The sequence below is a fragment of the Pan troglodytes genome, chromosome 17, assembly GCF_028858775.2.
Source record: "Pan troglodytes isolate AG18354 chromosome 17, NHGRI_mPanTro3-v2.0_pri, whole genome shotgun sequence".
In the NCBI taxonomy this organism is placed as follows: Eukaryota; Metazoa; Chordata; class Mammalia; order Primates; family Hominidae; genus Pan; species Pan troglodytes.
The window spans coordinates 84,487,571-84,512,926 of NC_072415.2; the positions used below are offsets into that span (position 1 = coordinate 84,487,571).

General features: G+C 49.5%; 1 protein-coding gene and 1 long non-coding RNA gene across 2 annotated transcripts; one reads left to right on the forward strand and one right to left on the reverse strand.

Annotated features, from left to right (window-relative positions):
* Window positions 1-278: 278 nt before the first annotated feature.
* DIPK1C (divergent protein kinase domain 1C) lies at window positions 279-21,898 on the reverse strand. Its single transcript, XM_523971.9, has 4 exons — window positions 21,652-21,898; window positions 11,152-11,829; window positions 6,493-6,657; window positions 279-1,266 (listed from the first exon to the last, which is right to left on the reverse strand). Exons 1-4 carry the CDS (start codon window positions 21,847-21,849, stop codon window positions 1,048-1,050), a joined length of 1,260 nt encoding a protein of 419 aa, XP_523971.3. The 5' UTR covers window positions 21,850-21,898; the 3' UTR covers window positions 279-1,047.
* LOC107969527 (uncharacterized) lies at window positions 7,721-25,356 on the forward strand. Its single transcript, XR_001711425.4, has 3 exons — window positions 7,721-7,934; window positions 14,439-14,653; window positions 25,120-25,356. It is a non-coding gene; the product is annotated as an uncharacterized LOC107969527 (long non-coding RNA).

Below are 25,356 nucleotides of genomic sequence, written 5' to 3' on the forward strand. Positions count from 1 at the left end.
ATCACTTGGTCTTCAGTCCATCAAAAGAAAGGTGCTGGTCTCTGGTCCTGCCTGGAGTCAATGCTGACCTCAGCATTTGCTCTACTTTAAATTTTCTCTGAAGGTGAAGACAATGCTGCATCAAGCCAACCTACAAGTCCCTGCCCAGGGGAAGGTGTATTGCAATACGAGGCGCCCTAAAACCCATCCATAACCTTGGTGGATTCCACAAAATGAAAAATACTATAAGCTGCCGTTACACACGCTCTCCAATGCAAATTCCCTTCCCTAAAGGTGCAGCTTATTTTCTTTTTATTGTATTTAATTCCGAAAGAATGGTCACACTTCTTTGCTAGGTAGGCAAGCTGTTCCGGAGGACACACTAGAGAAAGCACCACTCCCCACCCTAACCCACATCCCCAACACACTCACCTGCCCACACTCACACAATCACATACACATGCCCACACTTATATACACATGCTGACACCCGTGCACTCATGTGCACACACTCATTCACACTCATACACATTCACACTCAGGCATACTCATACTCCTCATGAGCACACCACACTCACCTGTGCACACTCACCTGTGCACACTCACACACATGCAGACACTCATAGGCACACTCACACATGCTCACATGCTCATTTGCACCCAGACACAGGCATACACATCATTTGTATGCACACACGCACACTTTTTAACGTGGTAACGATTTACAGGAAAGAACAGCTGGAACTCGTGCTGGGATAACCAGGTACAAGTGCTCTCTGCAGAGAATAAGTGCACACAGGTTTGTGACTTCTGACCGAGAGCCCTCCTGAAGGGAGGTCTGTACCTCCTCCCTCATCTCATTTTACACAAGGCGACAGGTCAGAGGCCAGGGTGGGACGAGAGCGAGGGAGCACTGTCTCTGGCAGCAGCACTTGCCACTCCACACTGTGGAGACCAGAACGGCACCCCAGAGAGCACGGGGGAAATGGCTCATCTTTAAAACAATGGCAGAAGAAATCCAGCCAAGGTCACTTTTCCTGTGTGAGCATGTTTAAGGCCAGAGAGTGGCTACTTCTCTGCCTCCTGCAGCTCCCTCAGTGTGGCTTGGAGGAGTCGGCGAAGCTTCCAGAACACGCTGGAGGCTGCTCTCCGGGTGTTCCCACTGGGGACCCCAGGGTCTGCACATTCCTGCACCGCCTCCTGTAACTGCAGCTGAAGCTGGAAAGAGACCGCAGAGCTCTTGAGAGGCGTGGAAAACCAATGGCGAAATATTTTGTCACAGATGACCTGAGGGAAAGAAGGGTGGACAGTTAATTTAGGGCAGCAAATCCTCCTAAAAGCTTCCCAAGCCCAGGATTGGTTCTAAAACAGATCTCAGCTTCTCTCCCACCCCCACCCCCGTCCTTCAGGGGGCGCACTCCAGAGACCACCCGATTTGGAAACATGCCTTCACTTCCGCCCCTCAAACCCTTCAGCACCATGAACAAAAGACGCCTCCGAGAGGAGAAGCCGACGTCTGTGTGAGGCAGAAACTTCCCTTTCCAGCCCCCTATCAGATGGACCAAGTTCTGGGTGACACTGTGAAAGGACTGGACACATTTCTAGGGAGGAAGGGAAGCAGAAGTCACAGACAGTCACTGCTGCAGAAGGAGTTGGTCCTTTGCAGGCCTGAGGGAGGCCGGCTTTGCTGTTACCACCTGGAGATGAGGTTTCTTATCCACAAGCCGGTCCTAGTGACCACAATGACCATCTGACCGGGCTGTCCAGAGGGCCAAATGGTGCGTGAGGGAGAAGTGTGTGAACTTGTGTGGCTGCCTGTATAGCACTTTAAGGCTCATGAAACAAAGGCATATTTGACAGAAAAGACTGCAGGCATAAGGCTCTTTGAAGGCTCTGTGAAATGTGTTATTCTAGGAGCAGAGGTAAAAATTAGACACTCTCTTTAATTCTAATCAGGTATGAAATTCAGTGATGCTGAGGATCACTAGAAATTTTTCCCTGTAAACATGTTGTTTGTTTTATAGCTCCTACAGCTTCCCCCACGCTGGGAGAAATGACCTGCGAGCTGCGTGATGCATCATGCTTTATTTCTCTACATCACACTTTATATCAGACTCAATTAACAAATGCCTCCCTTGTAAAGAGCTACTGCTTCATAGAGGGCAAAAACCTTCAACTTCCATTTCACAGTCCCTGCAAAAGCAAGGATTCTTTTCAAAACCTAATTATGGTTTTTTTAAAATAGAGAATACATTTTCATGTGCAAAATTTAAGATGTTCTTAAGGCTAGACCGTGATCTCAGGCTCCAGCTCGCCCCGATGCTCAGCTCCCGCTCTGAGAATGAGACATTCTTTGACATACACATTTCCTTTTCCTTTCATTTTACACATAGGTAATATATTGTACACACTGTTCTCAAACTTCCACCCCCATTTATATGAGGGAGATCCCTCCAAATTGATTTCTTTTTCTTTTTGAGACAAGGTCTCACTCTGTGACCCAGGCTGGAGTGCAGTGGTGCCATCTTGGCTCACTGCAACTTCGACTTCCTTGGTTCAAGCGATCCTCCTGCCTCAGCCTCCTGAGTAGCTGGGACTACAAGGGCATAGCACCATGCCTGGCTAGTTTTTGTATTTTTTGTAGAGACAGGGTTTTGCCATGTTGCCAACACTGTTCTTGAACTCCAGGGCTCAAGCAATTCACCTGCCTTGGCCTCCCAAAGTGCTGGGACTACAGGCATGAGCCACCACACCCAGCCATCCCTCCAAATCAGTTCTTATGAGGATATCCCATGTGATTTAATGGCTACTTCTAAAATGTGTGCGTGTGTCGTAAGTTATTTAACCAGTTCCCTATTGATGGACTTGAGGTTGCATAATAACTTTTGCATTATGAATAATACTGCAATAAATGTCTTGCAGATATATGCTATTGCATTTTGTGCATGGGACTACATTTCTAGAAATAGGATTTCTGGGTCAAAGGGCACGTGCATTTTTTGTTTTGATAGATGTGTTAAATTGACTCCATAAAATTTCTACTCATTTACACCCCCCGCAATGTTTCCAGGACTGCTCGTCCTCCCTTAGCCTCTCCAACGCAAACGCCACAGATTCATTTTGCCAACAGGTGGGTGAAAATGGTTTAATTTGCATCTTTCTTAGTTTGAGAGTTATTTGTGCTTCCTTTTCAATGAATGGTCAAGTTTATATTTTTGGCCTTTGTTGTGTTCATTTGTAGATACTCTTTATATCTTAAGGATATTGCCCTTGCTTTAGGCTGGTTCCCCAGGAAGTAGACTCCAAGACGGAGGTTTGCATGCAGGGATTCTTTGAGGCCTGTCCTTGAGAACCACACTTCATGGAACTGAGGAAGAAGTAAATGTGTGGGGCTGGGGGGTCTCTATGGAGTTGTCCCTTAGTGAGACATAGGGCGCTTGGTGTCGGGCCCACCCTCTTTAACCAATCACTAGATGCTGCCCCCAGAAAGTGGGTCTCCCCTTGGCGAAGCCAGTCCTGGGGGGAATGAGCCCCAGCAGCAGGGAATAAGGCCCCTTCCACCCTCTACATTCCTGGTCTATAAGAAGAACTACAAATGTTTTGCAAATTTTCTCATTTAACTTTTAAATTTGCTCTCTTTTTTTTGTAGTTTTATTTATGCCAACATGGGTTTTTGTTTTTTGTTTTTTTTTCTGAAAGATAATTAAATTTGTCAACTGTTTCTCTTCGGCTTTGTTTCATACTTACAAAGGCCTTCTCTACACTAGAATAATATTTGAAACTCTCCCAGCTTTCTCTGGTACCTTAAAGATTTCATCTTTTTATGTGTAAGTATCTGAGCCATCTGGAATCTAGTCTGAGGTTAGGAGGAGGGAGCTACCATGGTGTTTGTCATGCCTGGCCAGCCAGTTTACCAGCACTGTTCACTATGCGACCCAGCTCTCCCTGCCTTGGTCTACAAGGCCCCCTTTGTCAGGGCTAAAGACCCGTATTTCATTAGTCTATCTCTGAGACAGTTTTTATTCCATTTCATTGATTTGTAAATTTATATAGAGCAAGAATTTTGGGGGTAATTTGGGTTCAAAATGCAGAAAATTAAGGCTGGGTGTGGTAGCTCAAGCCTGTAATCCCAGAATTTTGGGAGGCCAAGATGGGAGGATCACCTGAGACCAGAAGTTTGAGACCAGCCTGGGCAACATAGTGAGACCATGTCTCTGCAAAAAATAAATTAAAAAATTAGCTACGTGTGGTGGCACACACCTGTAGTCCCATTTATTTGGGAGGCTGAGGTGAGAGGACCACTTGAGCCCAGGAGTTCGAGGCTGTAGTGAGCTATGATTGTGCCACTGCACTTTGGCCTGGGTGATGAAGCGAACCCTGTATCTAAAATAAAATAAAACAGAAATAAAAAGTAAAAAAGTAAGAAAATATAAAATAGATAAAGAAAATTGTAATCCTACCTTCCAGAAATACTTGCTTTTGACATTTTGGTATATAAGGGATCGTATACTTTTTTTTTTTTTTTTTGAGACGGAGTCTCGCTCTGTCGCCCAGGCTGGAGCGCAGTGATGCAATCTGGGCTCACTGCAAGCTCCGCCTCCTGGGTTCACGCCATTCTCCTGCCTCAGCCTCCCGAGTAGCTGGGACTGCAGGCGCCCGCCACCTCGCCCGGCTAATTTTTTGTATATTTAACAGAGACGGGGTTTCACCATGTTAGCCAGGATGGTCTCGATCTCCTGACCTTGTGATCCACCCACCTCGGCCTCCCAAAGTGCTAGGATTATGGGATCGTATTGTAAATATTAATTTGTAACCTGCATTTTTTTCACCTAATAATGCTTCATATTTTCTCATATCCTTAAAGAAAATGTAATTTCATTTCTAGGACTTTATTCAAAGTCAATAACCAGATATGTGCACAAATAAAATTGCTCAGCTAAAGAGCATGGCTATGTCTAACAGCCACATCCCCTCAAGAGAGAAGTAATTCATTACAATCACGTTAACAATATAGACACTTTTCTATTTCCCTGAAGCCTTAACTGTTAATTAATAGCATTTAAAGAACTATTCCCAATTGGTAAGTGAAATTTACTATCATTGGATTTTAATCTGAATGTCTTTGAATGGTAAGATAAAATACTTTTCCAAGTTGTTTGGCCGTTTGGATTTCATCGTTTGTGTATTCGGTGTCTGTTCTCCTGCCAATTTTCTGTGTGTTCCTCTTGCCCCTTAATGAATCGGTAAGAGCCCTTTCTACAGAAAGGGTATCAACTCAGCCTCTCGTTACATTGCAAAGAGCAGGCGTTTGTGTTCCCATTTTGAGGGTTGGGATCGCAAGGCGGTGGATGCTCAGGTGAAAGTTATCTTCTTCCCACAGCTCAAGAAGAATGATTTCATGACGAACCCCATCAAGGGTGAGTCCACATTAAAGAGGCTGGGATGGAGACGCCTCTGAAAGCCACTACATTCCTAGGCTTCCTGAAAGGGGAACTACTCAGTGATTCTTTGGCCCAGAAGGTCTGTGTAGACCCTGGGGTGGCAGAGTCGGGGTGTTTGTTTGGCCTGGCTGGGACCACTAGGTTAACAGTGGACCTGTCCCAGCCTTCCCAAATCATCCCCCGTCACAGCCGATGCAGCACCACGCTGGGCTCCCCTCTCCTGCTCCCACCTCACCTGCGTTTAGGTCTGCAGTGGGCTCACATTGGCCTTTCAGGTTTAAGGAATGAGGAGGACAAGCTACAGTGGAGGGCCCACTAGGGGAGCGGGTCGGACAGTGCAGGTCCAGAGCCTCTGTAAGCCATCGCATGCAACCAGGCCGTGGGGAAGGTCTGCCCAGACACTGTGGGGCCTCCTCCGGGTATGATCAGCACCTGTGGGCCCAGATGCATCCTCCCTCACCTGAGAGCCTCAAGTGAGGGCAGAAGGAGACAGCTTCTGCCAAGAAAAGAGAGATGATCCAACCCCAGATGGGGGACCTGAGACCTGCCAGCTCTGAATGCCTGAACCCTGTATGTATTCCACTTGTAGCTGATCTCCTGGACTTGGCTCCTTTCTTCCTGTCTAAACCACCTCCTGGTCCTGACCTCTGGCCTGTCTGGATGGTGGTTTCTGTCTAACCTCTAGTTAGGCCAGTGTCTCAGGACTGCTTTGCACCCTTCTCAGTATTATCTTTGATGGATTAGTCTCAGGATTCTCATAGTGTATGTGCCCATGTTTATGAGAGGTTGTAGATACGTGGAGTGGAGCCTGGGCAAGAGGAAGCCCAGCAGCCAGCTCTGCAGGGAACTCCCTCATCAGATGCCCCTGGTCGCCTGACCAACAACCCTGGGGACAGGCAACCAAGAGCACGATTGTCCCATCCCCACCGTCCTGCCTTTATTGACCACATCGATCCGGATGGATGGCCTGAAAAGGTCGACCTTGAGCTCCACTGAGGGTATCTGAAGAGCTAGCGGGCAGAAACAGCCAAACAGCACCCTCTCCTCCCCCAGCCCTGGCGGACTCTCATACCTGCAGGTTGTTGTTTACGCGCTGCGCTCCACACTTGTTGACTCGTAAATCACACCTTGAAAAACAGTCAAAGAAATTGCAGTCTTCATCTCCTGTGCAGTTTTGCTCAAGGATTTCCCTCATTTTAGGTTCAAAAAAGGCCATGTCCACATCAATAGCCACCACCTGTAATCAAAACAGCACGGGGCTATCAAAGGGCTACTGGTGGGCTCCGCAGAGAGGAAGCCTGTTCACAACTTCTGTTCACCTCGTGCGGGTGCCACTGTCCAGGTCACAGGTGATCCCAGAAGTCCCATGAGCCAAGAGGAAAGCCCCAGCCATGCCCTGGGGAGTGGATTCATCCCCTAAAGTGTCTGCACGCATTTTCTTTTTCTTTTTCTTTTTCTTTTTTTTTTTAATTGAGACGGAGTCTCACTCTGTCACCCAGGCTGGAGTGCAGTGGCACGATCTGGGCTCACTGCAAGCTCCGCCTTCCGGGTTCACGCCATTCTCCTTCCTCAGCCTCCCCGACTGACTGACTACAGGCGCCCACCACCACGCCCGGCTAATTTTTTTGTATTTTTAGTAGAGACGGGGTTTCACCGTGTTAGCCAGGATGGTCTCGATCTTCTGACCTCGTGATCTGCCCGCCTCAGCCTCCCAAAGTGCTGGGATTACAGGCATGAGCCACCGTGCCCGGCCACATTTTCTTTTACACAGGCAACTGTCATAGCTACAGCGGAAGGCTTTAACTGCAAAAAGGACCTCTGCAGCCATGGGTGAAAGCCCAGGATTTGGAACTATCACCACAAGTATTGCTTTTCATCTTTAGACACTTTCTCAGCTTTGCAAGTAGGATCTCTGAGAGGCGTTATACATGAATTTCCCCTCTACTGCCTTATCACTTGGGTCTGTGACCTTCAAGAGTTAGGACTGTAAAAGCTGTAAGATACAGAGAATCTATTCCCGTGAATACAAGCTATCCAGGGAAGCCACATTCGAGTGGCTGGTCTCCGGGTGTGATGGAGAAACTGAGGCGGGCAGTGCCTACGTTCTCTTCATGACACGTCTGTTACCTGAGTCAGCTGGTTTTGGAATGACTAGTCAGACGACAAAGTGGGGGAAATATCAAAGTTCTCGAATTAGGACTGATACGCAGAGGCCCTGAACAGGAGCAACGCCTGAGTTCCACTGTCATTGTGAGAACCTGATGACCCCTGGAACTTCAGATTTATCTCCCTGGCATCCAACCAAACAGACTTCAAAACCAGAGAGAGAATAACTTCTAAATTATGCAGCTCTTCCTCCGCCATCTGGATGCAACAACAAAAACAGATGAGCTCAAACCTGAGAAAACCTGGAATCTGCCCAAATCAAGCCATTTATAGCTTCGAGGTATTAAACAGCCACTAGGAAAGTTGATGAATTTGATGGAGTCAGTGGCATTTCACAAGCCTTCACAGGTCAGCATCGAGATATCAGCCTTTCTGTCTCCCCCTGGGAGTTTCAAAAAGGGTTGCATTTGTTGTTCATTCCCTCTTCAATTCTACGCAGTCTGGGAGGCACCTTTTGGTTTTGGTTTTAGTTTTTCATTCAGGATTGATGCTAGAAGGCAATGAAGTTTCTTAGGGATTATTTAGTAAAACAGAGTAGGGGGAATTATTTATTTCAAAATATGTGGAGAATAATGAAGATAAACAATATAGACCTTTTCTCTATGTAAGGGGTTTTGCCTAATTACTAATTCAGGTGCTGTAAACAACTTCTCATTTTAATCTTTCCTATCCCATTATTTAGCCACAACAAATAGCCGATTTCATTATTTACTCTGGTTAATAAGTGAATAAGGACTATGCTAATGAATCTCCCATCTTTATAATTCATTACTGGGGCTACACGACTCTTCTATTCTTTCTATGGTTTCTGCCGATCTCCCCAGCCTCCCCTGGGCCCCTACTCAGAATTTTAGCTTCTTGCAACTTCTCCTTCCCATTTCTGATAGTTTCCTTCTCATCTCCCAGGGAGAGCCAGGTTTATTTTTTAATTTTTAGTGTATGGAGTCTAGAATGGATCACAGCTGTTATAAACATAACCCTATGCACCTAAAATAAGAACAGTATTAAAAAAAAAAACCAGAAAAACCTACATCATGTTTCTTAATATCAGGAGAATCATAAAGTCCTTCCTGCATAAAATTACCTAACTTGCCTCATCTTCTTCAAACTTCCTCCTGGCATCAGAGTAGGAAGATGAATGAGAATTATTTCATTCTTCACCAAAAACTGTGGCCCTGGAGTAGGAAGCCATACCCTCTGTTGGAAAAGAGCACTGGCTGGCAATAGTTTCAGATCATGAAGGTTCCTAGTTATTCATTTACAGCCACTGGACACTTTCTCAAGATCTGCAAGTGGGCACCTGCCCTGCAGATGAGAGAATGACTGTGAATGACCAATTCTTACACCTCTGCTGGGAGGCGCCCCTTCCTTCTGCCAGGGCAGCCCAGCAACCTGGGCTCAAAGGCAGGACCCACCCGCCGGGACTCTGAGATCACTAGCTCTCAAACTTGAGCACGTATGAGAATCAACTAGAAGCCTTGTTTTGAAGACAGGGATTGCTGGCTCCCACCCCATCGTTTCAGATTCAATAGGTCTGGCGTGGCATCTGAGAGTTTGCATTTCTAAATGAGCTCTCTGGTGAAGCAGATACTGTTGGTTTTCACTTAAAAGTTGTACAGTCTTGGGTAAAATAACTCCTTGAACCTCAGGGTCTGCAAGAAGGGTCGAGAACCGGACTGGTGAAGGGGACTCCTCCTGCCCTCCCCTCCCTATTCTTGTCCAGGCCAAGGCTGCAGTGGAGGTAAGAGCCCTGAGCGGTGCAGCACCAGCCGACAAAACACAGTCTGGGGCTAGGTTGAGGATGCATAGTCATGATTTCATTGAACAAATATTTTCTGCTGATGGTGTGCAAGATACTGGAGGCACAACTTAGGGGGCTCCCACAAACCAGTAACTGGATAATCAGCAAGTATGTAGGTAAAAGCATCTGATGTCGCCCACTCGGCATCACAGACCCCATCAGCCCCAGCTCCTTCGAGAAGCAGATATCCTTGAAATTCCCTCAACAATTACAGCACCTGCTGGGTCCCACTCATTGATGCCCACTGATACCTGCTGGAGGAAGAAGGGAGTGACTGAGTGGCGAGAACTGGCCCGCAGCTGCCCAGAGCTGGGGGTGGGGGTTGTACGTGGACACTCCCTGACTTCCTCCCCAAGGCCTCAGTGTGGCTGTGGGTCGTTTCCCCCCAACACACATATCAGGACAGTGTCTGGGAGATGCACATGGCACTCAGGGAATTGCAGACGCGGGTGAGTTCCCCCAGAGCTGCCAGCCCAGCACACAGACCTCCTGGAACCTCCCAGAACCTCCTAGTTATTTCCTTGCCACACTTTGAGGCACCTGTAGGTTGTCAGCCCCTCCAGGGCAGCAGGGGGCAAGGCATTAGGACAAAGCACTGAGGGTAAGATGTATGATGCCCTTCACAGGCATGAGGGCATGCTTAGAGAAGGGATTTACACCGGCAGCAAATTTAGTTTTCCAGCTGCTTTCAGAAGACCATGCCATTCCTATGCCACCTGCCTTGGAGGCCATGACTGGCAGTCACAGTGCCTGCTTTTTGTCCCTTTATGTTGCAACCATGCTGAAGAGCACGACCCCACCATGAGCCAGGCTCCACAGTGACCAGCATGTCCAGGTGACGAGCTAAGCTGGTCTGGCCGTTGAGCTGCCGGCACTGGCCGCCTAAGAATGAACTCGTTACAGCAGGTGGGGGAGCAGAGCACTCCGCCCTCCCCAAACCCATCCCGCACCCATGACATCCCTGCCAGTCTTATTACTACTTCCTGTTGGATGGTCCCAGCGCCTGGCACAGCGTGAGGGCACCGGGATGATCGCAGCAGCATGAATCTGACCCATCAGTGTTCGCCTAGCTGGGTGAAGGGAGAGGGGTTTGTGTTACACGGAGACACTGAGGCTCCTGCTGCTGTTCTTGCACACCTCCCTGTTCTCACGCAGCTGCCTGGCCCCACGTGCCCCGTGGTGCGGTGACAGATATTTCTACCTGGCAGGGCTTTCCCTTGTGGAAGGCACTAAAACCCCATTTGTTCCTCTAGAAGTCTTACATACGGAATGGAAACTGACTGGAACCTCTCCAGACAAAAAGCACTGGGAAAAGTTACACGTTGTCACAGAGCAAGGGCAGCTTGAGAGCAGCGTCTCCACACTGGAGGCCATCGTCCCTCATCGTCCTCTGCATCTCCTTGCCTCCTGCGGACTGTTTTCCGCACAAGTTAAACAGGCCCGCAGGAGAGGTTGCTGTTACGTGAGCTCGAAGCAGCCACAGAGCTCAGGTGAAGGAACCAGAGCAGCCCTCTGGGAGGACGAAGCTGGCCCGGCCTCTGCCCCCCACCGTGGGCTCCGTTCCTTCAGATTCTCACTGGAGATGCATCTGTTCCTTACTAACCCCCGGAAGGAAGTGTTCTGGTAGGTGGAGTTCTCCAAGGCTGCAGAAGCGACAGTAGTTTCCTAACTCAGGCCAGGAGCTCAGAAACCTTCTCATTTCCTTCCCTCCAGACCCGAGAGCTCCGTTCTCTGCACATAAACACACCAACCTGCGCCACTTACTGTGAAGTCGCTCCGGATGGCAAAGTTTTCCGGCTTGATGTCGCAGAGGTGGAGGCGGTGGGAAAAGTCACTGTCAAAATGGTTCACCATGTCCAAGAAGCTGAGTGCGATGTCACTGATGGCCTTGGCCTGGCCACCCCCAGGGGCACCTGGGGCCCGGTCCAGGGGGAAGAGTGCCCTGTGGTGGGGGCTGCCCGCGGCCAGGAACTCCACCGCGTAGAAGTGGCCGCAGGAACCCAGCACGGGCAGCACGTGTGGGCTCAGGTCCTGCAGCAGGCTGAAGTAGATGTACTCCTCCTGCTGCAGCAGGGCCCACAGGCTGGCCAGCTGTCCCCGCCAGCGTGGGCCCCGCCTGCCCGGCCACCACGGCCCCAGGCTGCTGTTGGACAACTCCAGGCCCAGAGCGCTCTTGACCTCCCCAGCCACCATCAGGAGGAGTTCGGCCTCGGGCATGTCCTGGCCACCCTCCCCTGCCTCCTCTTCCAACAGGCTGAGGGGCGGGAAGCTGGAGAAGGCCTCCTCCTTGGACTTGAGGACCACGGGCCGGCCGCGCCAGTCGGCCTGCAGCACCTTCTTGCCCCTGTCGTAGTGCAGGCAGCGTTGGAACAGCAGCTTTCCCGCCACACACAGGTCCTCGCAGAGGGCCCCCGCCAGCGCGCCGCCCCGGTAGTCCTGGCACTGGAAGGAAGGGAACAGTCGGTCACCATGGGGAGGGCCTGGTGCCGTCCGTCTCTCGGCTGGGGTTAGGGAAAGGGACAGCCTGGCCTCTGCCCTCAGGACCCTGATAATCCAGCTGTGCAGAGAAACCTCAGCCCTGTGGATCGCAGAGGCCACTCAGCCAGTGAGTAATTCAGAGGAAGGTTAAAGGAGCCGCTCACAGTCATTACACGACTCAGTCAGGCCTAGGACGGGTCTACAGAATCAGGACACCTGCGGCCGGGAAGCACGACTTCCCATCGTTCAGCTGGGTGACTCCGGGAAAGCCAGAGGCCAGGAAACCAACAGGTGAAGGGGCTGGACCAGGCCAGTAGCTCTCGACTCTGCCTACACTTCAGGGTCACTGGGAGAGCTTCTAAGTCCCACATCTGAGCAGCTAGGTCAGGTCTCAGCGGAGGGGACCCCAGGAGCCCTATCTGCCCCCAGGCTTGACCGCAGTAATGACCCTTCCTGCAAGTACATTCCTTGAGCTTACTGTTTTCCACACGAAATGGAGTGCCCTATAAAGCTTGCAGGCTGCAGGTTTGCAGATGTTTACAGGAGAAGCCTCTAGAGGACACAGGGCTCATGGCTGGTGACCTGGAGAAGAGGAGGGACCGAGGAGGACCCATGCAGGATACAAGAGTAGGGAGTGTTTGCATCTGAGCGGCGGTGAGCAAGGCTGTCCAGGAGCCCCCGGATGGGGTGTTCCTCCTAAACCTCAGGAGGTCTTAAGATGGAGCCACTAGGGGACCTGGCGGCCTTCCCCACCACACCACAAATTCCCTGAGAAGCCCATCCAGCCCGATAATCCTGCCAGAGGCAGGGAAGGAAGAAGTGCAGAATGGAAGGAAGGAGAAGACTGTCATCCTCTTCTCTTTTGTTTTTCAGAAAATCTAAACCATGGGACCACTTTGATTAGGGGTTGAGTGTATTTCCTAATCCTGCCCACTTCCCCGACAAATGAATCTTCCTCCATGTCAGCAAATAAAGGCCGCTCTTCCTTCCAGGAACTTCTATAGCACATGAAACAACAGAGTCACCCTCGTTCCTCTAAGGGCATGAGAAATACCAAATCCCAAAGCTGTTGTTCTCACCCCATTTCATTTGTGAGAAAGGACCTTGAAGGCTCAACAGTAGCAAAGGGCAGCTTGGTGCTGGGACAAAGGATGGGGCCAAGGGCCACTGAGCTTGGATTCCACGGTCTAACCACGCTGCCACATCCTTACCTGCTCTGGGCCTCACACTCCTTCCTTGCGTCACACCCCCTGCCTCCCTGCATGATGATTGTACTGGCCAAGAGGGAAGTGTGTGTGCACACCACAGCGTATGCACGAGCACCAGGCATCAGGAGAGGCCTGGGAACAGCCTTGGGTTCATAATCAGATACTGCCCAGCCTCGCAGGTGGCTAGGTAGATCAGCTTTACCCATTCCAAGCAGATTACAAGTAGCTCCTTGAGGTCAAAAGCTGGACCTCCAGTGTCTAGATGTATAAATAATTCCAAAATCAGGCTGAGCATGGTGGCTCACCCCTGTAACCCCAGCACTTTGGGAGGCCGAGGCGGGCAGATCACTTGAGGCCAGGAGTTCAAGACCAGCCTGGCCAACATGGCTAAACCTGGTCTCTACTAAAAATACAAAAATTAGCCGGGCATGGTGGTGCACGCCTGTAGTCCCAGCTACTAGGGAGGCTGAGGCAGGAGAATCACTTGAAACCGGGAGGCACAGGTTGGAGTGAGCTGAAATTGTGCCACTGCACTCCAGCCTGGGCAACAGAGCAAGAATCTGTCTCAAAAAAAAAAATCCAAAATCAAAAAGCCTCTGAAAACTACGAGTTTTTCATGACTCATTTGACCTTATGTGGTGTCAAAACCCAGCTGAAAAGACACGAGCCTATTTGTATCTATATCTGTTTGACTTGGTGTGAATTCGTATACATTTTGCTGTAGAATTATTAACTTGATTACTGGCACTGCCCCATATGCAAAATATAAGGTACTATATGATCTTTCTAACATTCAACAAGATTTGAATTTTGAGACACACCTGGCCCCAAAACAGTAGATAAGAGAGGGACTGGGGGCCTTTATAAACACTGTGGGCTAATCGTTCAAAGCGCTTACTGAAAAGAAGCACTCCCAGTGCTTAAAAGAGGTATCTAGATATTTTTCAGAACTATTTCAGGTAGTACAACAGCCTGAAAGGCCGATGCCAAGCTGTCTGACTGCCCCCCTGGCTTCCTGCTGCGGGGGGGCTCCTGCCAGCCGCTGCATTTTAGATCTCTGTATAATGCATTGGGCGGGGATGAGGGGGGTCTTGCTTGGCTAACACAATGATGCAAGCAAGACAGGCCTGTAGATAGAAACTCAGGAACCTGGCCCTGGAGCTAGTGACACCACCCTATTTGCCTGGGGCTGACTTTATGTCTTTGGAAACCCACACCCGTAAGGAAGTTGTATGAACACACACTCACCAGCTGCTTTAAACACATTTGGAGTTGTGCACCTCCTGTGTTCATCTTGGAATTGAACTCAACAGAATCTTGGTTAAATGTCATTCTTTGGCTTTAACCCGGGTCACTCTTTCCCAGGCACGGGGTCATGAAAGGTGCATGGGAGGATCCGGACCCTTTGCGCCCAGCATGCTTTGCTTGCCATCACCTCCACATCGCCCTTCGGAGGAAAGCGGCAGCTGGTCAGGCTCCTCCGAGACCTTTCAGGAGAGCCCTGAGAGGTGAGGTGAGGACAAATGATAAGGAACTGAGGCCACCGTGAGCAAGAAGATATAGATGGCAGGAACAGTAAGGTCTGTTCATTTTACTTATTGGGATTTGTCCCCTACTTGATCTGGTATTTACATAGTTTCACGTCTCTATAAATCTGATAAGAAAGTGCAAAAAAAAATTGTTTCCTGATCTCCTTTTAAATTAAAAAAAAAGCTTCTGTAAGCATGATACCCAAAATAGTTGGATTCACTCCCATAAAATTTTATAGTGTTATCACATATCTAATTTAATGAAAAGTACCTTTGCATAAAGTAGAGAACCATTGAAAAAGAAAGGAAAGCACACAATAGGACTCCAGTGCAGCCAAAGGTGTGAGCCTAAGCTGGGAGCTTCAGAGTCCCGCAGTGCTGAGGAGGGGAGGGCGGGGAGATGTGGTCCTGGTTGCAACTGAGAGAGGAGGCTCAGGAGAAAAATGTCAGAGACACTGGGCCCGGTTTTCCATTAGGCTGTGAAAAGCAGAGTGAGGAGGGTGCTACTGTGACTGCCAGGGCCCTCACCCCTCTCATCTGAACTGTGGCCACCATAGCCACTAGCCATGAGAGACACCTGCCGGCCAAGGAGCCACCTCCTCTCTGCCTCACTGGGATTGGGACTGGGCCACTCCCAAATCAACAGCTCCAGCTTTCCCAGCTGTGCATGAGCCTGGATGGGCCACCATCTGGCCACAGCTGCCAGGTTCCGGAGTTCACGGAGCAGAGGGGACAGCCTTTGAAATTCCTAAATGACATTAGAGTGACAGGGCAGGGCCACAGTGAGGCTAAGCTTGGCACAGATTGGGTCTGCCTCTGGGCTCTGCCCCTGGCTTGCTGTGTGGCTTGTTTCCGAGTCTGGAAAATGAGGACAATGGTACTGTGTAATGGAGTCAAACAAGGTCACAGGGAGACAGTCCCAACACAGTGCCCGGCCTAAGGTGGCTCGCTCAAAGCTAGCTCCCTCTCCAGCCCTGGTTAGGAAAGGGTGGGGGGCCAGGGCATCTTCTTCCTGGGGGAGATGCCTCTGAGCTCAATTTTGAAAGGGAATTAGAAATCTGCCTTAGCAGACAAGGGAGAGGGCAGCTGAGTCACGGAGAAGAACTTGTGCAAAGGCCCCGAGTTTCAAAGTAGCCCTGTGTGTTCAGAGAACCAGAAACGGCCCCTGGGAGGAGAGGACACAGTTGAAGCAAGCACCCACTGACAGGCTGGGCTGCGCTATTCGAAATGCCGTTTCAGGTGTCTCCATTGTACTTACACGCTTCCTACCCGGCCTGGCCAAATCAACCTTTGCCCGGAAGCCAGCCCCACCCCTAAGTGGAATTCTTGTCTTCCTCCCCTACCCCAGCACTCATTAAATCATGGCCATGTGAGTGCATCACTGGGTCAGGTCCCCACAGCACCGTGTTTAACACGAACTGTGCCTCATCGATGAAATACAAATCTATACGAGATTTGCCCCTGTGAATTTGGAGGGCAATTCCAAACAGGAGTTGTGAGACATTTAGAACAATGGTATAACTTTGAATTTGGCATCCAGCCCATGGATTTTGGAAGGAAACATTCATTTTGGCTGTTTTTCTGAAGATCAGCACATTGACTTGTAAACCTGCCTCCCTGACGCCTGCTTCTTGCGGCGACACTGGGTGTCAGAAAGGGCAGAAAGTGCAGCAGGTGACAAAAGCCCTGACCAGACCTGCCAGCTTCCACAGGTAAGGTCTTGGGTTTGTAACCTAACTTTTCAGTATCCCAGTCACCGCGCTTGTCCTAAGAGAGCATTTACATTACAGCAAAGCATGCCCGAAAACGCACACAGCTCTTCCTCAACTTAAAATGGGTGATACCCCAACAACCCCAGAGTAAGTTGAAAATGCGTTTCATACACCTAACCCACTGAGCATCATTGCTTAGCCCAGCCTACCTTAAACATGCTCAGAACACTTACATCAGCCTATGGCAGGGCAAAATCATCTCATACAAACCTATGTAAAATAAAGTGTTGACTATCTCACGTAATTTATTGAAAACTGCCTTGAAAGTGAAAAGCAGAACAGTTGCATGGATCCTCAAAGTGGAGTTTCTACTGAATGCATCTCACTTTCACCCTGTCATAAAGTTGAAAAATAGTAAGTGAAATCATCATAAGTCAGGGACCGTCTGTATACAAGTGTGGTTATGGCACAGATGTTCCTTGATGTCCTTTACAATGAAGTATTTTTGGCGTTTCAGTTCCTACTCTTCTTACGTAGAACGCAAAATTCGTCTCCCATGGCTTACCAGTGTTAACGTAAGTCTGCAGCATTGTTCTGCATGTCTGTGCCTGCTAAGCACAGAAAAAGATTTCATCCAGCCTTTTAAAAAAAACAGTCAACTTAATGTACAAATTGCAAGTTTGAATTTAAAATTTTCATTGGGCCAGGCACAGTGGATCATGCCCATAATCCAAGCAGTTTGGGAGGCTGAGGCAGGAGGATCACTTGAGCCCAGGAATTCAAGACCAGCCTGGGTGGGCAATATGGCAAGACCCCTGTCTCTACAAAAATTAAAAAAAAAAAAATTAGCTGGGCCACACTTACAGTCCCAGCTACTTGGGAGACTGAGACAGGAGGATTGCTTAAGGCTGGGAGGTAGAGGCTGCAGTGAGCCACCCTGTCTCAAGAAAACAAACAAAAACCCCAAAAACTTTCATCATGTTAAAGATAATAGTAGAATTATTTTATTAGCAGCATGTCCTGTTGAAATAGCTGTTTTTTTTTTAACTCAATAGAAGTTGTTTATGCAGGTCCATTTTAAAAATCAGTCTTTCTCAGACTCCTTCTGTGCATAGGAGGAGTCCCTAAGGCCAGCTTAAAGACAGGTACATTTTTGTACCCAAATGTGTGCGCATATAAAATCCACAGGTATTGGAGTTGAAAATAAACTGAAAAAAACAAGTTAAAGTCTCATTGCAGCTAACTCTGGTGTGCTTTTAAAATTAATTACATTTGCAGTGGATTTGTGCTTCTCATGGATGTGAAAATATCCACACTGATGCACATTCCCATCAGATCAACCCCAGCTTTGGTAAGAAGCACTCTTTGCAGTCGTTGCTTAGTATCTAATTTATCTCATGGTTCTCAGGCAAAAACAAAACCTGTCCACTCTAGTCTAGAGAAACTGTTGATAAGGTCCCAGAGGTCATGTCTGAGGGCCGGGTTTTCTTTTGTGTGTTTGTTTTTAAGGAGCATTAAGCTCCTAGGCAGTTAGCAACATTCAGACTTCACAGTGGTATTCCTTCCCGAAGCAGCTATGCTGTGCTTTGCAGAATCTCAGCTCAGTTAGCTCGTCCACTGTGTAACCGCTCCCTACTTTAGGAATGTGGCCGAGCATTCAGGCAGAGCCATTCGCTGCTGAGAAATCTCTCTGGATATGAGCCCTGGATGCTGTAGTCCCGTTGGGACCTTGACAGTTTCTATCACAGCAGCAAAGAAAGATAAGCCTGCCCTATTAAAACCGAATCTCTAATGTAGACAACTACATGAAATTCCATCAAGACCTAACTAGCCAAAAGGCAGTTAAGCCTTCAGGACAACAGAGTCTGTGGGAATATCTTTGACATGCTTTGAAAATGATTTGCTATGGAAGGGTTAAGTATGCAAGTTGTTATGTAGGGTTTCCATTATTAGAGAAGCCACTTACTGTCACGTCATTGCTACCATCAGACTACACAGAGTCATGTCCTGGCTCCTCACCATATTAACCGTGTGAAGCAGGGCAAGTCACTTCACCTCCCTGGGGCTCAGTTTTGCCATCTGTAAAATGGGGATACTAAAAGCAAATACTTCATAGAGGTTGTTGAGGGAATTCAGTGAAATAAGCCCCACGAAACAATTCGCACAGTGCCTTCCCAAAGGAAGAGTCAACAGGCAGCAGCCCACATCTTCAGCCTCTGTGTGAAGAGCTCAGCCTGCAGAATGAATGAGAAGCCAGGTGTATCAATGATCCAGCACCAAGCTAGCTCCCCAGCTGGCTGGGCCTGCTGACACAGCCCACTAGAAAAGCGGGCCTCCAGAGATCTGAGTGCACCTATTTCTCGATTACAGTGTGTTGTTCCTCTTAAAGCCGCCATTAAGAGAAGCCCTAGAGTCTGACCAGGAAAATCCAAGCTGGAAGACCAGGGGCTCAATTCCTTTGGAACAATTCAGGTTGGCTCTTCTAGAAACTTGTCAGTGGGATGTGGTTGACTAGAGGGGAACCTCCCTGGGGAGGTGGAGTGTGGGCTTGGGGAGAACATGGAGACCTCTGACCCCCATCCCCTGACTCGTCCCTAAGCTTTTTCTTCTGATTCCTTTATCCTACAGGTGGATTCACCCCTGGCAGGCCAGCAATGCCCCCCGCCAGGCGAGAGCCTGGGAACACTGGCAGCCGCCGCTACCGGGGGTGGGGAATCCACCACAACTCCCTGGGCGCTGCCAGAAAGTCTCCCTTCAGCTCAGCTGGCAAAGTGGTTTCTTCTGTGCTCTGGTATTCAGAGTGAAAGCTAATGAGAGTCTGGAGGCCCATCAGGAAAATAACAACCAGTTTTATTATTACGGATAAAAGCCAGGCAGAATGAATCGGAAAGTGCCAGGGGAGCGGAGACAGAGGCTCAATTCAGTTCAAGTCCTCAGAAGCCACAATGCCAACCTCTACTTGGCAACTCAGCCCAGCAGAGTTGGGATTGTGAAGATTGGGGTCGTATTTAAACCCTGTCCTAACTGAGAGTGTCCTGGGTAAAATTTGAGCCAGGGCACTGTGTGGGTCTCACATCAACATATCCAGGATGAAAACGGTAGAAAAGGAAGTGGCAGGAAGACAGGGGGAGAAAGAGTTCTGAGAATGTGTAAAGAGTAAGGAACTCAAACAGGGCCTGTGGCAAAGTCTGCTCCCCCACAAACCAGTTCGTGGAGACAGCGTCACATCAACACCTAGGGAGATGGATGTGGCCTCCGACATCGTTCTTTTGGCAATAGGAAAGATTGCCAAACCTTCAATCTTCAGGGGCAGAACCAACCTCTCCAGCTTTATGTCTGACTAGAAATGATTCCATATGGCTGCCATTGAAGATATATTGGTAAAGCTTCCATATGGCTGCCATTGAAGATATATTGGTAAAGCCTCTAAACAGAATTGGTTTTAATTTATGACCTGGAATGCTGGGAAAGTCATGATTAGCAATTTCTTAAATTATACTAGACGATTTAATTTCCATTATTAAGCCTTTCCTCACTTAACCAAAGATAAATGAAAAATGGCATTCGTTTTCTATCTTAATCTAAAGGATTACTACATTAAATTTGTAAATAGGTATTCCCCTCTAGTTAAACCATCAATGTTTGTTTACTATAATTAGTCTATCAGCACTCCCTTCACAAGAAAAGAAAACCAGGGGGGAAAATTTATAAATGAAAAGGACTTTTATGGGTTACTAAGAAAAATCAAAGAGCTCTTGCAACTTAAAACTTCATAAAACTGGCCCGGTGTGGTGGTTCACGCCTATAATCCTAGCACTTTGGAAGGCCGAAGTGGGCGGATCGCCTGAGGTTGGGAGTTCGAGACGAGCCTGACCAACATGGACAAACCACCATCTCTACTAAAAATACAAAATTAGCCGGGCATGGTGGTGGAGGTTGCGGTGAGCCTAGATCACGCCATTGCACTTTAGCCTGGGCGACAAGAGCAAAACTCCATAAAAAAGAAAAAAGAAAAAAGAAAAAAAAAAACCAAACCAACAACAACAAAACTTGCTAAAACTTCAATGTAACACTAGAAGGGGTCAATAGAATCTATGAGTGACTCACCTACATATGTTCAATTCACGATGACACGATGACACGCGTCAGAATCAATTAGGAGCATAACTTGTCTTAGCTAGTACACCTGGCTCATTTTTTTAAAAAACAATTTCAATCTCACTTAAAAAATCATTTACTTTAAAAACCTTTGTGGTCCCACATTTTGAAAATCTACAATCTCAAAAGGCCCACCCATATGTAAGCAACTGGACTGAAAACTTCCCATGTGTTTCTTGAAGATTTTTTAGAAAATAGATCTCTTTTCAAACCAAATGCTTAGATGGTCACTATTTTAGGAAATGAATAATCGCTTAAGAAGTCATGTAAGAGTAGTTGCTACTATCTTCCCCTTTCTGGGATTTAGGGGACTCCCACCTTTACTGAAGTCTCCTTTGCGCCTGAAAGAACGGCTAGCCAAGTTTCCAATCAACTAAAGGTGGGCGTTTCATTCATATGATGTGAGCCCAGCGTACGCAGCAGTCTGCAAAATGCGAAATGTTTCTTTCTCTCCCTAATTCTCTGGCTCAGCTGAGGAGCTGCTGGGTGCGAGCTTTCGGGCCCTCCCAGGTTAGGAGGCGCCTGTCGAGGACCGGGACCCGGGATCCTCCCGGTCCCAGCCGCCTCCGCAGCGCTCTCTGCTCGCCCGAGCGCACACTGCATCGGTTCCCACAGACCGCGACCGCGGAGAGCCTGGGCTCTGGAGCGCAGGGAGGCCGGGGTCAGATCAGCCCTCCGCATGGGCTCGGTGAGATAGGGGGTGACCTGGCAGCTCAGGGTGGAATCACAGAACGCGGGCTGGGCTGGAGCGCTGCGGACCCGAGAGACAGAGGCGTGGCACGCCGGATCCCGAACCCCGCACTGGCTTGCACCCCGAGCCCGGCGGCCTGACACCGGACGCGGCACCTCCCTGGACAGTCGGATCAGACCCGCAAACTTTCTTCCGGAGCTCGGGCTCAGGGGTGGCGAGGGTAGGACGGAGAGGCTGTCTGGGGACAAAGGGCGAATTCTGGCGAAAAGGGGAGAGACACCCCCAGCGCGCCCACAGAGCACTGCCGGCTGCGTCCCCATTCGGGGGACCGGGGCGTGCGCCTCTGGCATTCCACGCAGGTGTCGGGAACCCATGTCCCCGGCGGGTACCACCGCCACCCAAGTCCCCGGGAAGGCTGGGGACCGGGAACGGGTGTGATCCCCCCTCCCCGGACGCGTGGCGCGGGGCAGAGCGGCGGCGAGACCTACCAGCGCGGCCAGGATGCGCCGGCTCTTCTCGTCGGTGCAGCGCTCGGAGAGGACACCCGGGTGCGCGCGGAGCAGCAGCGCGGCCGCCAGCACCCAGCCCGCGGTCCACGCGGCGAAGGCGAGGAGCGTGCCCCGCCCGCAGCGCCCGCGCCTCCTGCACCACCCGGCACGGCCCCGCGCGCCCGCCGCCCGCGCCATGGCCAGCCCGGCCCGCGCCCGGGCCCCACCGCCGCCCGCGCCCCGAGTTCCGCACTCGCGTAGCTGCTCCGCGGCTCAGGCCCGCTCGGCGGGGAGGGGGAACGGGGGAGGGGCCGCGCGAGGGTTGGGGCAGGCCCCGCGCCTGGGGCGGAGGTGCGGGGAGGGCGTCCAGCAGCAGCAACACCCCGCGCTCCCCGAGCACCCACTGGGGGTCCACTCGCCGCCTCCCCTGCTCCACCCTCTCCACTTTTCTTTTTGCACTTTTTTCCCCCAAGACCAGCTCCCCACTTAAACGAAATCCGGGTAGATTCAATCGCCTCTCTCTTTGGGGACTGATTCCTCAGACAACATATCTTTAATTGTCACATTGCCCTCCCCCACCAACTTCTTCTCTGAGAGACTGCCAGGCGCCCATGCCCCCAGCGCTCTTTACAGCACACACTCGCCCCAGGGGGCTGCAGCGTAGTCCCCACCCGTTTACCTCTCCACTAGAACCGCCCTCCTCTGAGTCTCACCCCAACTTGGGTTGTCTCCGGGCCCTCCCGGGAGTGAGATCCGGAGCATGCAGAGAGTCGGGGGTCGAGGACAGTCAGTAGGTTCTGGGACGACCCAGCTCTCCCCTTCCCACGGGCACCCCTGAATCAAACCCCCCGCCGTCTCCCAGGCTGCACAAACTCGCGGGCGTCCTTCTCAGGGCTACAAAGATCTGCTCTCTGGAAACATCTCCGTTACCCCGGGGAGGAGAACACGTTCACCACGTGTGTCTAAATCTATATTTATAGATTCGCAGTATCATCTGGGAGAGCGGGCATCCGTGTTCCCATCCCAATTGTTCTGTAAAGCAGGCTGGCCCTGGGCCCACAGGGCGTCCCTGGTTCTCACCAGCATCCCCCACCCCACCCAGGGATGCTTCTCACTCCCTGAACGCCTTTCCCCAGGACAGGGGGAGGCGGCGCCACCCCAGGGGAACTGTCACAGCTGAGGGGCTGTGAAAGCCGCCACGCCCGGGGCTCCTGCATTCACTGAACAAAAGCTTATTCAGTGCCCAGTACGTGCCAGCCCATCCCGGATCGCTCTCCCGCCTGCCCTGCGCCTGAATTTCACATGACCCATTCCCGAGTTTAGAGATAATAGAAACATGCCCTGATCACTGCGTGCTGTGATTGTCCCACAGGAGCTGGCTTCTTGGCTTGTCTCTTCTGCAACTCGCTGCTTTAACTTTGTTTTATGGCTGGCTCGGTGGTAGGAGTCCCCAGGAATGACCAAACATCAGATGAACAAACCCTGAGCCCCAAGAAGCACTTTGGGCACATCACAAATATGCCCCGAATGCAACAGACCCTTGGGGTTTGGGTGTCACTCAATCAACAGCAGGGTTTGGGTGTCACTCAATCAACAGCGGTAAGGCCAGGTGAAGCTCTCTCTGTGTGAAGCTTCCCCCACCTCCATCCATCCCAGCACACGCCCAACCAGAAGTACCATATTTTCATAGGCTGGCTGTATGGAAACTGTGTTGTTTCATTTCAAAATAGGTGTGGAGCATAGAAAGCATCCTAGAATGCTGCATTAAACTCTCAATTCAAGGCCAAGCCTGCTGGCTCATGCCTGCAATCCCAGTGTTTTGGGAGGCCAAGGCAGAAGGATTGCTTGAGGCCAACAGTTCGAAACCAGCCTGGGCAAAAAAAAAAAAAAAAGTTAGCAGGCATGGTGGTGTGGGCTTGTAGTCCTAGCTGCTCTGGGGGTAGAGGCAGGAGACCTGCTTGAGCCCAGGAATTTGAAGCTGCAATGACTGTTATCACACCACTGCACTCCAGCCCGGACAACAGAAAGAGACCCTGTACCTAAAAGGAGAAAAAGAAATCTCAACCTGATGTGAAGTTGTTTTCCTTTCCCAAGAATTGTATTTGGTGTGGGGAGGGGAATGCAGGAATGGGAAGAATGAGATGAAGCAGTGTGACTACTTATCCTTTAAAACATAGGAACAGAAATTACAGGGGGGAAAGCAGAACTTGAAATCAAAATTAACCATATTCAGATCTATGTGGTGTTTTACTTTTGTGGGTTTTAAAAATCCGTTATTAAGCCCACTTCTTTTGGCATTTTATAAAGTATTCAGAAGAAAATAAACTTATAATCCCACAGTAAAGAAATCCTTTTCATATTCAGCACTGTTTTAACACAGAACTGATGGTGCTCTCTAGCACAAGGTGGAGAATGCAGCTTAGGTTGATACCAAAGGAAGTTTTGTTTATTTTGCGGTTTTGCCTAGGGCCCTGAAGCTGCCTAGTTTGTAAAGCTTATGAACTGTTTTGCACTGATTTAAGGTAATTAGGAATTTTTGTAGGATATAGGCAGATATTTAGCATCAAGATGTTCTTTAGAACACAGTTTGTAATAGCAACATTGGAAGTAACCTACTGTGTGCCATGAGGACTGGTGAAATAAGCCTTAGTCCTCTGCTGGTGGGAAAATGATGCTGGCATAAAAACTGTGATGTGAGGTGTATGTGGGCAGGAAAGATATTACAGGAGAAATTTGTCATTTCTCCTTGTCCTGCGCCTCTTCCCCTCCTCCTTGCACAGAGCTTCCTTGGGAAATCACACCCTCTCAAGCTCTGACCCCATCTGCAGTGCCAGCCCAGGGTAGGCTCCCGATCCCTGGGCTGAGATCAGCTACTCATTCCCCAGTCACAGGGGCCAGTCAGGCAGCCCAGGCCCCAACACGCCAATCCCAGCCAAGCACGCAGGCTTCTCAGGCTTTTTCTGAACAGTTGGGAAAGAGAAGCTTTATTTGGGCTGAGATGGCCAGGCTCTGAGGATGTGGTGGCCAAGAGTCACCACAAGGGGAGAATCTGCTGAAGGGGAGGCCAGCCCAGAGGAAGGGGGAGGAATGGAGAGGGGACTTCTGAGGATGTCCTCCGAGTTCCCGACTTTCCAATTACCCAAATGATACATTCTCTTCATGGCTTAAGCAAGTTCGGGTTGGGTTTCTGTCATTTACAATGGAAAGAGCCTTGACCAGTACAGATGTTCATGATATCATTGAGGGAAAAAGCAAGTTCCAAAACATTATGTTCCGTGTGATTCCATCGTACTTGTTTTTGTTTTTGTTTTGTTCTTAAAGCATACCATATCCTTAATGCAATGTACACACACACAAAATCTGAAAAGTGGTATGAAAATGTTGCTAGTGTTATCTCCAGGTAGAAGGATTGCAGGTGATTTTTATTTTATTCTTTTTGCTTATGTCAATTTTCTAATTTTATTTCAGATAAGCACACATTATTTGTGTAATAGTAAAGCCGTGTTATTAAAGAGAAGAATTACCCAAAGAGACTCAGATATGGGAGTCCTGGCCTCCGCAGCTCTGGTCTCTGCAGCTGCTCCAGTGAGCGGGACGTAGGAAAGATACAGCCTCAGCCATACTGAACCACTTTGAAAGACTTATTGCTTCGTCTGCTGTGATCTCCCAGCCATGTTCATTTTTCTGTAATAAAGCTTAACTTGA

Bases quoted from the DNA above. Each gene is read 5' to 3' on its own strand.
- DIPK1C (XM_523971.9), bottom strand. From the start codon at position 21,849: ATGGCGCGGGCGGCGGGCGCGCGGGGCCGTGCCGGGTGGTGCAGGAGG. The intron at 11,830-21,651 runs GTAGGTCTCGCC...CCTTCCTTCCAG, and splicing joins GGCGCATCCTGGCCGCGCTG to TGCCAGGACTACCGGGGCGG. The intron at 6,658-11,151 runs GTAAGTGGCGCA...TTTTGATTACAG, and splicing joins CCATCCGGAGCGACTTCACA to GTGGTGGCTATTGATGTGGA.